The sequence below is a fragment of the Mucor velutinosus genome (genome assembly GCF_035048745.1).
Source record: "Mucor velutinosus strain NIH1002 chromosome Unknown tig00000093, whole genome shotgun sequence".
NCBI classification, from domain to species: domain Eukaryota; kingdom Fungi; phylum Mucoromycota; class Mucoromycetes; order Mucorales; family Mucoraceae; genus Mucor; species Mucor velutinosus.
This window is the reverse complement of record NW_027041907.1, coordinates 2538622-2553720: the sequence shown is the minus strand read 5'-3', so window position 1 is coordinate 2553720 and position 15099 is coordinate 2538622. Positions and strand designations below refer to the sequence as shown.

General features: G+C 40.5%; 3 protein-coding genes and 1 non-coding gene across 4 annotated transcripts; 2 read left to right on the top strand and 2 right to left on the bottom strand.

Annotated features, from left to right (window-relative positions):
* Nucleotides 1-658: 658 nt before the first annotated feature.
* AAT1 (aspartate transaminase aat1) lies at nt 659-1581 on the top strand (the record flags this gene model as incomplete). The annotated part of the gene is made up of 2 exons (XM_064821958.1): nt 659-849; nt 912-1581. 2 exons carry the CDS (start codon nt 659-661, stop codon nt 1579-1581), a joined length of 861 nt encoding a protein of 286 aa, XP_064681644.1.
* Nucleotides 1582-3468: 1887 nt separating this feature from the next.
* Nucleotides 3469-3540, bottom strand: ATC70_002585. The gene has a single exon. It is a non-coding gene; the product is annotated as a tRNA-Pro (tRNA).
* A 3340-nt stretch (nt 3541-6880) lies between these two features.
* Nucleotides 6881-11998, top strand: ATC70_002584 (uncharacterized protein; the record flags this gene model as incomplete). The annotated part of the gene is made up of 1 exon (XM_064821957.1): nt 6881-11998. One exon carries the CDS (start codon nt 6881-6883, stop codon nt 11996-11998), a length of 5118 nt encoding a protein of 1705 aa, XP_064681643.1.
* Nucleotides 11999-14151: 2153 nt separating this feature from the next.
* On the bottom strand, nt 14152-15080 carry ADP1_1 (FAD-dependent urate hydroxylase; the record flags this gene model as incomplete). The annotated part of the gene is made up of 3 exons (XM_064821956.1): nt 14152-14356; nt 14415-14498; nt 14563-15080. The coding sequence occupies 3 exons, from the start codon at nt 15078-15080 to the stop codon at nt 14152-14154; spliced, it is 807 nt and encodes a 268-aa protein (XP_064681642.1).
* Between the last annotated feature and the right edge of the window lie 19 nt (nt 15081-15099).

Below are 15099 nucleotides of genomic sequence, written 5' to 3'. Positions count from 1 at the left end.
TTGAATCTTCTTTTAGACCCAACTGTAATACATTGCAACAGATCACGCCTGCTTCCTTGACCCATTTTTTTCCAAACACACAGCTCGTAATTCTGTTTCTTTTTTTGATAGATCAAAGAGTCTTACAAAAAAAAAAAAAAAAAAAAAAAATGAAACATGTTGATTCAAAGACCTTCCATGCAGTAATTTGAATTTAAGAAGCATAATCGTGGTTGCCCTGGTATAGTTGAGCTTCCATTTTTTTTTTTTTTTTTTTTTTTTTTTTGTGATATGAAACTTGATGGTGTCTCCGAATTGAATCATTCACTTGTATCATTTGTTTACACGATCTTTTAAAACTACTTACAGAATTGTATACACGAAATCAACATGGCCAAGCAGTGACTAAATGACGAGCATTGTATCATTCATCAATCATGTTACGCATTTCAATTAGGATACGAGAGGTGTGGTGGTATTTCAACAGATGAACGCGGAAGTTTTCTGTGCTGTTTGATTCTCCAATTCAAAACAATCCAAAACCTTTTTTTTTTTTTTTTTTTTTTTTTTTTTTTGCAGGATGTAATATATAACAGATGAACTTCTCGATTTACAACTTTCTCTCTTTTGTTGAATATAAATCTATAGAATATATTTCACTTAAACAAAGTACATTAGCATGAGACCTATTAACGATATCTTTGGATGCAACAAGGGTTCTCCCCCAAATCTCCACGCTGATCTCAAGGCTTCACTCGGTGAGTTCTTTGGTATGGCCATCTTCATCTTCTTGGCCTTGTCAGGCGTACAAGGTGCTCTTGAAGCGCCCACATTCCAAAGTGTAGGTACTGCCACTGGTCCTACCGCTACGTAAGTAATTCAATGTGTGTATTGCCGCAAATGCCAAATGTCTAATGCACATATCAATCTAGTCAAATTCAAAGCATTGCCTTCAGTTTTGGTGTTGCTATTACTGTAGCTCTCTTTATTTGTGGTGCCGTCTCTGGTGGTATCTTGAACCCTGCTGTCTTGTTGAGCCTTATGATTACTGGTAACATCAATTGGCTTCGTGGTATCTTTTTCTTTATCGCTGAAATTGTTGGCGCTATCCTTGGTGCTTACTTTGCCAACTTTGTTACTGCCCATGAGTTGCAAGGTGTTAACTTGTTAAACCCTGGCTTCAATTATGCTCAAGGCTTCTTTACCGAGTGCTTGCTGACTTGTGTGTTGTGTTTGACAGTTTTGTTCATCATTGTTGACAAGCATCTTTTGGCTGATTTCGCTCCCTTTGTTGTTGGTTCAGCCGTCTTCATTTGCCACATGATCGGTGCTCCTGTGGATGGTACTTCCATTAACCCTGCTCGTTCCTTTGCTGCGTCTATTGTCACTGGTAAGTGGGCCAACCAATGGATCTTCTGGTTTGGCCCTTTAATCGGTGGTATCTTTGCTGTTATGATCTACTTGCTCGTCAAGGTCCTTACTGAAGACTCTCAAGAGCAAGCTTTGCTTCAAAATGCTCGCAATCAAGCCATGGTCGATGCTGACAATCACAAGGATCAAAATGAACCACATCCTGCTCAATACACCTCTGCCAATGTGTAAGCACTGGAAAACATAATTTAATTTCTTTTACATTTATAGCCTCTAAACTTTTTTTTTTAATTCCAACACTATTGATCTTCATTTTTCGACTTCTTTCATTCAAAAATAAACAAATCGCTTACTGTACATACCAGCAAAGAAAACAGAATTACCTAATCAAAATCCGCATTTTAGAATCTTAATTACACTGAGACATATCATGGCTTCATCGTCTTTCTGTAAGCTTGTTTGAAACTTGATGATGTCAAGTGAGTTTCGAGCACAACACATCACTTTGAAGGCCAACCATATTTTATTGTTTTCACCCACTTTCCACATATCAAAAGGACAATACGCTCGATGTGATAAAAACTTACATCTATTGAATCAAATATCTCATTTTTATTGGGATTACGCTGTCATGATATGTATAGTTTTGATGGTGTCTTGCTCAGTATTGAATAACAATGACGAGGCATACCATTCTCTTGTATAAATAGCTATCCATATACGGAATCAGCGGATCATGATAAAAAAAATTATACACCTAAATTCAGGATTTTTGTTGAGCAATAAGAGAATATCCTAGTTTGATAGTAGTAGTATAGAAAGGGTTTCTTTGATTAATCTTTTTCTTTCTATGCTGAAAACATTGTTTTGATGTTCTTTCAAAAACCCCATACATTCATTAATAGACTTTTAAATAGAACATGTTCTGCCAACTTCTCATTATGATGTAAAGCCAAGGCCATAACATTCCAATTAAGCATCAGAGTGATGCATTATCAGGCCTCCAGACAAAAAATTGCTTTGCCAATGCATCGGCTGTACACTGGAATCTAATTGAGGTCGATTTAGAAAGCTTTGTAAGATATCTAGGCAGCAAAACAGACAGTTCGTATTATTTTCAAATTCTTGGAGAGAAAAGCGCTGCGTGTGTCATGTTGGAAAGCTTTCCGAGCTTGTTAAATGACTCGCTGTGTGATTGTTGAAACATTTCACTGGTTTACAATCTGTAGCAAATATATTTAGCATGCATTAATGATTGAATTGTCAATTTTGGCACTGTGAGGAGTGCTCAATGGCAAACAAGAGACATGCGAGATGACTGCAAAGGTATTGTTTCTCTGATGCGGCAACAGGCCAGCACGTATGAGTTGTGATTCTGTCAACATTGATTGATGTTCGTACCGCATACAAGATAACTTAACAAGATGGCCCAAAGCGCGTTCATTCTACTGCGATTTGGTGGAGCAGAGATACCTTACTTATAACATAACGTTGCGTATAAGGATCTCAAAGTCTAGAGCTTTAGGGATGCCAACTTGAATCTGTAACGATGATTCAGGCTCATAGGTACTTCAAGGGCTTACATCCGTCAGGGTGTTGCTTATTTGATCATTGGTTATATTTACAAATGCAAATCCTTGCTTAAACAAAACCAAAATTAATAACACGCATGCCGTAATGCGAGAGTTTGCAAATGTTGAGAGCTTATTATTTTGCTAATTTTGAAGATTATAGCGGATCTGGTACAGGATGCGATAATCGGACCAGAACAGCACCGCTTAAATGACTAATGCCTGATTAAGAACTTTTTTCTACAAAAATAGCCTCAAATATGTATAGCCATAAGTATATACACTGAAAAATTAGCGATAGGGGATAACAGATCGTGGAGAATCAAAGGTGTGAAGGCTGCTGCATGATGAATTTGGCAGAACACACACTAAACTGGAATAAGACTCACATACACAAGCAGAGATCTCAGTGGAAGTTAAAGTCAATGCAGCCATTACTGAACAACCGACATAGTTGTTAAATAGGACCCTTTATTTCATCCATTAGGGGAAAAAAAATTTACAAGCTGCAAAAGGTCTCACGTAAATCGAAAAGTTGCAAAAAAGAGGGGTCGACCGGGGTTTGAACCCGGGGCCTCTCGCACCCAAAGCGAGAATGATACCACTTCACCATCAACCCTTTCATGGTAATTTTGATTTTAGAAAATATATATTCTAATAACAAAAGTAAATCATGTGACTTAATATATAACATAAACAACAGCGAAATATAACTTGTGATAATAAAGCACACGAAACCACAGCTATTGCGATGACGCTCTTCAGAACACAGTGATTGTATTTAGAGTAAATTATACTATAGAGAGATCTGGTTAGAACAAATTTAGGCAGCCAGTAGTCTTGAAAGAACAATAATACGGAGGTTTCAGTATCATTTTCGGCCTCATTATCAACAGACAGGAGTCTTATTAATAGCTCTTAGATGATGCCTTTGCAGTGAAATCAGGTTTGAATAGATTTCACAAAAAAAATAAAGCAAAGGTGAAATACAATAGAAATCAACTGTATTTTATTTGTGTGTAAAATGAACTGAAGATCCTGGAATTGAGTAAAAAAAAGAAGAGTATTTATACATTTGCAACTAGCTTGTAGGATTAGTGATGATAGAGAGCAATAGATTCTGCTATTGCGATATCTGGCAAATGTTGTTGATGTTTAATTTAAAGTGGTAATCAATGCAAGAGCACTGGCCATAAGGGTTGATTTGAGTAACCTTGATGGGCTTGGGTGAGCTATCGTCATAGCATGGTTTAATGTAACCTTGATGGTTAAAAATGTGATGTTTGTTATTGAAGTATGGACTCCTTTATCTGGAATATTGTGCAACTATGGCAGCAGGGCATAGTTGTCATATTTGAATATGCTTGTTATTGATTTGATTCTTTTTGGATAAAGATAACATCTCTTATTACGACCATCATGGGTGTGATTGAATACACTGTGATCAGGAGTGATTCATTCACACGATGTGCGATATAAGCGTGTATCTTTACTTTAGTATGTTTAAATGGTTGTTGATGTACATTTGAGCGCTTTTACTAATAGATCCAAATAGCATGAATTTGAATGAGTGCTATTTGGTGACTTTCGGTTTTCAATCAAGTTGCGTTTGGGTGGCTATTTCATTACAGAGAGAACTATGACTTACTTACTTCTTTGGGAGCACAACATACTACGCCTTATTTTTAGGCCAAATTCTATCCAAACTTAGCCATTTTGAAGCACGAATAACTTATGCTACAAAGCGTTGTGGACGCTCGGAACAAGGCCAAACGTCTCTTCTTAATTACGTTTTACTTACTGATACGTTATCTCAAGTTTTTTTGGGTCATTGCAAATTCATGAAAATCGTCTTTTTTACATGAGTATTAGCAAGGGGATCTTCTTGAAAATCAAACGATTGCGTTTTTCACCCCGAAAATGACGACTTTTTCTATGATAAATATCGGATCAAATTGATCGCAAAGATGCAACGCAACACTAGAAGCTGCTTCTATGAGACTTGTATATGCTAGATTCTGACATATTCACAGAGAACCTGTTTTCATATTTTTGCAAATTTCTCACTATTTTCGGTCATAAAGCTGATTGTATTTAGCACTATTTGATGCAGCTTCTTTTATTCTGTAAAGTTATATTAGAAAGTTGGGTGTGACAACGACAGTTTTTATAGTCAAATTTGGCAAAAACGTTCAAAGGATGTCAAATCAAGTCAAGTTTGAACACGAAAACACCCATTACACAATTGAAAATTAAAGTTCAGCAAATACAGCTGCCACGGCAGAAAACTAAGACCAAATCTACTGGTCGTGACGTCGGATAAGGCGCCCTCTCATTTTTCCAAAACCCCCCTTTTTTTTTCCTTTTTGCAAAACGCGTATAGTATCAAACCATGGTGGTTTTGGAAGCCGTTTGATTGATAGTAACACTCTAGCTTCTGATAACGCTGTATTGTACTGTTGGAACGACTTGATACTGCTTCTTTGAAGTGGAATATATTAGATACCATTCGATAACGAGCACTGGAAGGCGTAGAATTAATACTAATTGAGTTTGATTATTAGGTTTTAATAATTTTTTGCTCGTTTGAGTGAGTAATGTTGCCATTGCTTCTCTGCTATCTCTCTTGTCTGTTTCATTGGTCATTATGTCTGGCAGTCGCTTCTTTGGTCTCTGTCTCTGGAGGTTGCTTCCTTAGTCTCTGTCCGGTCTCTGGTGTTGCTTGTTCTTCGGTTTTTCTACTGTGCTGGTATTGCTGTTGGTGTTGCTACTGGTCTTGCTGATGGTATTGCTGCTGTTCTTGCTGATGTTCTTGCTGATGTTCTTGCTGATGTTCTTGCTGCTGCTGCTAGTCTGGTCTTTTCTGGTCTGTTATCTGTGATGTATGCTCGTTCTCTGGTCTATCTCTGGCGATTGCTTATTCTCTGGTCTATCTGTGGTGGTGATAAGTAGTAAGTAACTTCTTTGGTCTTTGTCTGGTCTCTGCTTGTAACTTTCGTTCTTTGGTTTTTCTATGGTGCTGGTGTTCCTGCTGCTGCTACTAATCTGGTCTTTCCTGGCCTGCTGTATTTGGTGCATGCTCGTTCTGTGGTCTGTCTCCGAGGATTGCCTATACTATTCCGGTGTATTTATGGCTGTGGTAAGTGGTAAGTATCTTATTTCTTCTGGTCGCAATGATATAAAACTTCTTTGAACGCTTATATTTTTGCTTCCTTTCTCGTGATAATGCATTCATGATGTTTGCGTTGTTACGCTTTTTTCTTCTTCTTTTTCTTTTGTTGGTAGTGTTTCCTCTGTAGCTTTACATGAAACAACATTAGTCATTATGTTGTATCGCAAACTTATAATACCACTGTTGCTTTTGCAGCAGTTGTGTGTGTTGAGGATATAGATCATCTCTGAGAGGCAAATGTATTAAGCGTCGTTTATTACATAAGAGGATTTGAGAATGAGCTGAGATGCATAGTAGAAGCGAGAGGTCTTTATTCAAGCAGCACGAAGGAACATGAGTGGTGCCATCAAATGGCTAATCTATATCCTGGTTCCTAGAGAGTGGTAGCCTATGGTCTTTCGTCCCTGGAAGTGGGTTTCAATTCCGACAAATGTTCTTCCGTCAAAGCTATTAGGAAGAACATTCTATCCTGGATCATCTTTGTTGTTTATCCTTGACTGGTGGTTCATGAGTTCTGATGCAGCACATCCTCGTTACTGGTTCAAGGCTTATACAATTATCCCGCATTCAAGATTAAGGTCCTATTGCTGCGGCACTGTCAAATAACTATAAATACCTTTGATATCTACACTAGTTTTGATCCCTATTCAATCTTGGAATAACATAATAAATATATTCAGTTCTAATTGTATTTACTCTGTCTATATTTTGTTATTCTAAACATTTTTTACAATTAATTACTGTACCTCTATATATTGCATTATATTATCCCAATCCTAAATCAAGAATGTCTGCTGGTTCTGTGTCCTCTAATTCTACTGCTGGTTCAGCAAATGGTTCGATTCAAGTCCCTGGGGCTACTGCGGCTGGTCTTCCTGTTACGCTGGAAGATTTCGATCTCAATCCTTCTATGGATGGTCTTACCGAGGTTCTGTCTCAAGACGGTCAAGTGCTTGATGAAGACGAATTGATGGCTGAACTTGGTGGTGGTTCTTCGGCTTTGTCTGCGTTTGAGCCTCTGGAGAGTGTGAGTGGAGAGGTTGGATCTGGGGGGAAGTCCGCAGCTGAGCCATTGAGTGAGGCGATGGAAGCAAGTGAAGAAGCTTCATTAGAGCATGCGTTGAAGGCATTACGTGAAGAAAATGCGAAATTGTTGAAGGTGGTAGCAACGGCACCTACTGCGAGAGAGCGTCATGAGGCTTTGCGAGTGATTAGCAGCAATAAGGATGCGATTGTGGAATTGCGTAGCTATCGGGATGTGGTCAAGCCCAAGACAAGTGCGATGAGTCGTGGAATGATGCGTAGTGAAAATTTGGCTCTGAATCGTCGCGATTTACCCAAATTCCAGTTGGCTTCTGCAGCGGTGAAGGCTTTTCCCAACGAAGAAGTGTTTGAGAGCGTAGATCATTACTTGCGTACTTTTGAGAGCATCTTGAATTCATCATCGTTGGATTTGGAAGCGCAGTGGGCCAAGTTACTTCCGTTGTGTATGCCCAATGGGGATCGTGCGTGGGTCGACAAGACTTTGTTGAAGTGCAGCTCGTGGTGGGAAGCGAAGCAAGTGTTCTCTAGACGCTTTGGGTCTGCAGTGATTACTCGTCGCAATACGGATTTAGTGTTTACGATGGTGATGAGTGCGTCTGAATCCATTATGGATTACTCGTGTCGATTCCAGCAAGCAGTGTACAATGCGGGCCTCCAGTTGGATGATCCAAGAGTGGCTGATCGCTTCATGGCGTCGTTAATCTTGCCGGTACAAACGGCTGTGCGCATTACCTTGGTGAGAGAACAAGGCACTGAGTCGTGGACAGTGGATCGAATTACCCAAGTGGCGCGCGATGTGTTGGGAGATGACAACCGTTTCTATGCGCATGCAACAGCTTTGCTGCCAGGTGCTGCGGTGAATGAGGTGGGTTCTGCGAGTGAGGATCGTCAAGAGCGTCGTGGGTACCAAAGATCGTCAAGAGGGATGTCATCAAGTGGAAGACGTAACTATGGAGGGTTCAAGCGAGTGGAGAGTAGTGGTGGAACCAAGAAGTATCATTGTAAGCAGCATGGTCCGAATGATTCCCATGGATCTAAGGAGTGTCAGTTTTTGAAGTTCGAGAAGGCCAGGAGTGAAGGCAAATGCGTGAAGTGTTGGAAGCCTTTTGAAAGAGGACATGATTGCGGCACTCGTCGTCCTCCTGGGGTTGGTCCGTCCAACACGGCTCTGAATCATGAGGTCTTCGCGGCAAGTGTGGTTACCAAGGACAATGAGTCGTCGTCCTCGCCAGGGGCATCAGCTTCGAGGGATGTCAATGCAGACGATGCCAATAGTGTCGCTGATCAAGATCAGCTGATGAGTGAGTTGGCTTTCCAATGTAAGTTGCCTAGTGTGAATGTGAACAAAGCAGAAACTAATTACTTTGCGTTGTTGACCCCGTTGTTGATATGTGTAGAATCTAAGAATATCAAGGTCATTGGCAAGGTGGACACCGGGTCCCAAATTAGTTGTATTAGTTTGAAGTTTCTAATAAATGTGCTTAAGATCAAAAAAGTGAGAAAAGTTGATGGGTACCTGAAATTTTTATCCAAGTCTGTGAAGCGAGTGGCAATGACATTTCCATTGAAATTTAAATATGCTAATGGCATTGTATTTGAACATGCATTAGAAGTGGTTCCGTTTGAGCAAGGGTTGGACTTTGATGTCCTGTTGGGAGTGGATGTGTTGCCAAAGATGAATATTGGGCTTACTGGTGTGGCGTTTCGCATCGACAGTGAGCATCAGCATTCAGATGCTACAGAACATAATGAAAGAATGTTTGAGAATATCAATTTGGACTTTGAGGGCAAACATTTAGAGGCGGATAACTCACCTGCGGGTACTGAGGAAGAGCGTCAGGAGTTTAAGACATATATGAGCGAAGCCTTAAAGAGAAATGAAGAGATACCTATCGAGTCGTGTTGTCCATTGCCAGAAGCTATAGTGAAATTACCTACAAAAGAAGGAGCGACGGCGCATCGTCGTCCCTATCCGATTGCTGAGTCGTTGAAGCCTGTAGTAGAGAGACAAATTCAAAAGTGGTTGGATACCAAGACGATCGGACGTTCGAGAATCAATTCGTCCTTTAATAGCCCTTTGCTGGTGGTACCAAAGCGTGACAAGTTGGGAAATGTAGTGGATCATCGTGTGTGTCTGGATGTGCGTTTGTTGAATAGTATTTTGCCACCTCCCTACAATTTCCCAATTCCTTTAGTAAAAGACATCTTTGAGAACTTGAGTGGTATGAAGTATTTTGGGACCACGGATTTGAAGGATGCTTACCACAGATTTCCTATTGAAAAAGAGAGCCAATTTAAATGTAGCTTTAGTTTTAACGGCCAAGGATATTATTTCTTGAAGGCTTGTTTTGGATTATGCCAGCTGCCAAGCCAGTATCAATTTACACTATCTACGTTGCTAGCAGGATTGCAACAAGTGCGTGACGAGTCAGGACGAGTGGTATCTACTACGCAGAATTTTCTAGACGATATCATTATCGCTGGCGTGGATTTTGAGCATTACAAGGTAGCCGTAAAAACGGTGATTGATCGGCTTACAGAGGCAAAATTGATTTTACAGCCGAGCAAGTGCCATTTTATGCAGAGAAAGGTGCGGTTGTTAGGCTTTGTGGTCGATGAAAAGGGCATCCGAGTAGACAAATCCAAATGTACAAATGTGGCGAATTGGCCTGTACCCTCAACCAAGAAACAAGTGCAGCAGTTCATGGGATTAGTGAATTATTTGCGTTCACATATTCCAATGATCTATAGAGTGGCGGCTCCAATCACGGACCTCATTAAAGACAACAAGAATGTGATGAAGCACTGGACGAATCAACATACAGAGTGTTTTGAGGCAATTAAGAAGATATTGCAAGCGGATTTGTTGATCAATTACCCAGATTTCGACAAGGAATTTATTATTGCGTGTGATGCCAGTTTGTATGGAGTAGCGGCTGTGATTTACCAAGAAGATGACAAGGGGCGTCATAAGTATGTGGGTTTTATTTCAAGCACACTGAGTCCAGCGCAGCGTCGTTGGTCCACAACGAAGCGAGAATTGTATGCGATTGTGTTGGCGTTGCGGAAGTTTCAAACGTACATTTATGGGCGTGCGTTCCGGGTACTGACAGATCATCGAGCATTAGTGTATTTGCATTCTCAGAAAGTGGTAAACCCTATGATGGCTGGATGGATTGAGACTATCCTAGATTTTACATTTGAAGTCGTGCATTTACCAGGAGCAATGAACATTTTTCCGGATTTATTGAGCAGACTATATCCACCTGTGGAGAATGAGAGTACGCAGTTAATAGTGGAGGAAAGTGAAGAGCGTAGTCGGGAGAGACATGAGCAAAATCGCAAGAATCGTGGTGCAAAAAATATGATTAAGAAGAAGCGGTATAGCAAAGATCAAGCAGTAAATATCTTTGCCACACAAGTGATTGAAAATGCGAAGGAAGATCTTGATTACATGACACCTCCTGAGGAAGAGCGAGATGAGATTTTACAAGAGATTCACATGTTTGGGCATTATGGCGCACAGGCGATTGTGAGAGAATTGCACTCGCAAGGGTTGCATTGGGCTAATGTGTATGAAGATGCTAAGAGGTTGGTCAGTAGCTGTCCAGAATGTCAGAAGCACAATATTGCAAAGAGAGGGTGGCATCCGCTCAAGAATGTAGTTTCGCTTCAGCCGATGTCGCATGTGTCAGTGGATTTGGGTGGCCCAATGACGATGACCTTTGATGGATATGTGTATATAATGGTTGTCACAGATCTGTGTACCAAGTATGTGATTGTGCGCCCATTAAAGTCGAAGGAAGCAACGAGCATTGCTAGAGAATTGATTAAGGTGTTTGGGGATTACTCATTTCCTATTATTATGCAGAGCGATCATGGTGGGGAATTCGAGAATCACTTGCTTCAGGCAATCAGTGAGAACCTAGGTTTGCAGCGCAACTATTCTACCCCATACGCAGCCAGAGGTAATGGGAGTGCGGAGGCGAGTGTGAAAATTGTGATGAATACGCTGAGAAAAATGTGTAACTCTAATGCGCGAGAATGGAGCGATTACCTTCCAATTGTGCAGCTTTGTTGTAATCGTTACATCAAGAATAAGTCGATGACTTCGCCGTTCTCGCTGATGTTTGCCAGGCGAGTTACACTGCCAGAGGATTATGCCAACAAAGACAAATACCCGATCCCTAAGGATATCACGTCAGTAAAAGAGCTTGAAGAGCGTATTGACTACATGCACAAGGTGGTATTTCCAGCGATCAATGAACGAGAGGCCAAGATGAATGCGATTATGCAGAAGAGGTTTAATGACAAGCATATGCTCGTGGACATTCCAGTGGGTGCTCATGTGATGGTAAAGATACGTCAACGACCAAGCAAGTTGAGTCCCATTTATGATGGTCCATATACGGTCATTCGTAGAAATCAAGGCGGGTCATACGAGTTGAAGGATGAAATGAATGAGATTCTTCATCGCAACTATGTACCATCCGAGCTAAAGGTGGTGAACATAGATGAAAAGGCCATTGATGATGAGTATTTCGAAATTGAGGCGATTCGAGATCATAGGGGCAAAGCAGCGAATCGTGAGTATCTCATCAAATGGAAGGGCTATGGTGAACGCATGTGTTCGTGGATAACTGCAGAAGATGTATCGGATCCCCATATTTTGCAAAGATATTGGCAAAAGCATGTGCAGCTGCAGAAGCAAGAAGAAGGGCGCATCCGAGAGCGAGTGGCTCAAATGCCGAGTAAGCAACAGAGGAAACGCGCTGCCACTGGGGAAGCAGATCAGGCGGGGGCTCCTCAATCCCCAGCGAAGCGGCGTCGGGCCACTTATGTTAGGAAGAAGACAGGATAAGTGGGAAGGTGAGCGACAGTGGGGACGAGGTAAGAGTGGTGATCGAGAGGGTGTTGTCATGTGTTGTGGTAGCAGTGTACCTTTTTACCTGATCATTGTTTTTTTTCCCATTGGGTTTTACATTGATTGGGATGTTTTAATGGCCATTGTTCCGAATTCATGATAACACATAGGAAGTATTTCAACGAGCCAAGCTTGTGTGATCTATCTCCTGTGATGTAGTGTTTATCGAATCGACAATTCTTGCAGTATTATCGATTCTGGTGGGGACGAATGTTGAGGATATAGATCATCTCTGAGAGGCAAATGTATTAAGCGTCGTTTATTACATAAGAGGATTTGAGAATGAGCTGAGATGCATAGTAGAAGCGAGAGGTCTTTATTCAAGCAGCACGAAGGAACATGAGTGGTGCCATCAAATGGCTAATCTATATCCTGGTTCCTAGAGAGTGGTAGCCTATGGTCTTTCGTCCCTGGAAGTGGGTTTCAATTCCGACAAATGTTCTTCCGTCAAAGCTATTAGGAAGAACATTCTATCCTGGATCATCTTTGTTGTTTATCCTTGACTGGTGGTTCATGAGTTCTGATGCAGCACATCCTCGTTACTGGTTCAAGGCTTATACAATTATCCCGCATTCAAGATTAAGGTCCTATTGCTGCGGCACTGTCAAATAACTATAAATACCTTTGATATCTACACTAGTTTTGATCCCTATTCAATCTTGGAATAACATAATAAATATATTCAGTTCTAATTGTATTTACTCTGTCTATATTTTGTTATTCTAAACAGTGTGTATTTGAATCATGTTGCTTTACATCAGACTATTACTACCATGCGCGTTGCTCATGTATGCATTGTTCTTTCAACAGCAACGAGCTTTTTTAAACATCTTTGATGTTGTATTTGTTTTGCTTTTCTTTGAATTGCTTCGTGTGAGCATTCTTCCTTTTTTTTTGCCTACATACTACTATACTCCTATAGTATTGTAGCATGTTCTTTTCTTCGTTCTTTTTATATTATTATGTTTCTTTGAAGCATACCTTTTTTACGTTGTGGTGGATGTGCCTATCACTGAAGCTCAACAAGACTTTATCCGACACCAGGAGGTGGATAGGCCGCCTCCACTTGGTTATCGCTACTTACTTTAGTGATGATTGAGGGTCTCAATGCCTGAATTTAAAGCTAGGTGGTGTAAGTAAGGCATGCTCTAGCACCTGAGGGAAGTTTGATGATAGTTACAGCTATATTGCTATGTATAGCGGAGCTTAAAATTTTGCCTCACATCAAAACAGGGGGAAACCCTCGCAAAATTTTTTCTAGATCAGCGGAGTTTTCAAGCAATTTGATTGGCTGAGCGATCGAAGCAGCGAAGGTCTACAACTAGTTGGTTTCCTATTGATCTAGCATTTATCATGTTATTTTGTTTGTAATAATAAAAGTGCTTCTAAATACTGTAGTTGCAATATAAATTTTCGTTTATTCAAGTAGAGAAATAGATCTGATTTAAAGTAATATGAATTAAAGACGCTGATATTAAAATGGAAATTTAAGTGAGAAAGAAGATTACCTATACTGGGGGACTATCACTATCGCTAAATCAATGAATGAAACAAGCGAACTGTGCCTCTTGTACCTCACGTTTAGGGTTCTTTTTTGACCACACCATGTTTGAATGCTAGACATGTTTGCTAGTTTAATCATTCTATTCGTGGACAGCGCTAAATGAGGGCACCTACTTTCCTTGCATTTGAAAAACGATGTTTGTAGACTGATACTGCTGCACTTCTTCAGATATGCTACGATAACCGAATTTCGAAGCAAATTGCAATCTTCATTCATCTAATAGAGTGGACGACGTAGTGGACTGAATTTCGTATGAGTTCTTCTACATTCCTGCGTGGTGAAGAAGGGTAACTCGACATCATATCCGACTTGTTTTACACAATTGAGTGAATGTACCATCATCGTCCTGCTGCCGTTAAATAAAAGCTGGTACAGCGCTTTACTAGCAACAATACTTAAGCCGTCTACAGTTAACAGTTGAGGATGCAGATTGTAAAGCGGCCATCTTTCATTTCTAAAGGCTGTTTTATTGATATGCGGATATAAAAGCCACGACATTATAAATATACAATATAGCTCTGATCATCTAAGTAAAAGAGCCCTTCTTAAAGGACATTTTCAATCTATCCCAAACACCTGATGGTGAAACAGCAGGACGAACATCCAGATAGAAGCTAAGAGACATTGGTCTATTGGGATCCTGCTTTCCAGAATAGAAATCAATGACATATGTCACTTTCTCCCCACATCTATCCACAACCCAGTCATGACGATCAAATGGAAGAGCATACCTGGCAAACATCCAGTTAAGTAACAAGTGTATATACCAGTTTTTACTATGTAACTTACCCGAACCATGATCTGATTCTTGCTTTAGGTGTAATATCTTTTGGTCTTCCCTCAAACTTGGCCAACATGGGCTGCTGACATTCCCTATTGAATTTACACAGATTCAATCCTTCTGATGTGGATCGTTACTATCCATGTATTCACTTACGTTTCATGCATTTTCTCCCATTCTAAAATCTTTTGCCATGCCATTTCGTTGACAGCATTGTGAATTGGCACCACTACTGCCATGTCTTTCTCCTCTGGATTCCAGTTCTTACGTCTCATAGCATTGAAAAACATTTGTTCAGATGGGTAGATCCACAGCTTGTCATCAGAATTTGCTCTAGGAATAGTGGATGTTTCTCTCTCTTTACCGAGTGGCATCTTCTGATCAGGTTGGGGCGATTGCTGTGAGACTTTTGGCATATTGTTTGTGCTATCGATAGCAGTGGAATCACATCCTTCCTTTGGGGGAGGCAAAAAATTCTTGTATGTTGCAGGGTCTACGGGGCAGCTTTGTGGTTCATCATTTTTTGATGCAGTGGGTGGAATAAAATGTTTGTACGAATTGTGATCAACAGGACATTTGGGTTCCTCTTGTTTTTTTTGTCCGTGGTCAACAGGACATAATGCTGGTTCTGGTTGTTTATGATCCACAGGGCAGGACTTGGCAGCTTCTGACATATTGTAAGTTGAGATTTCG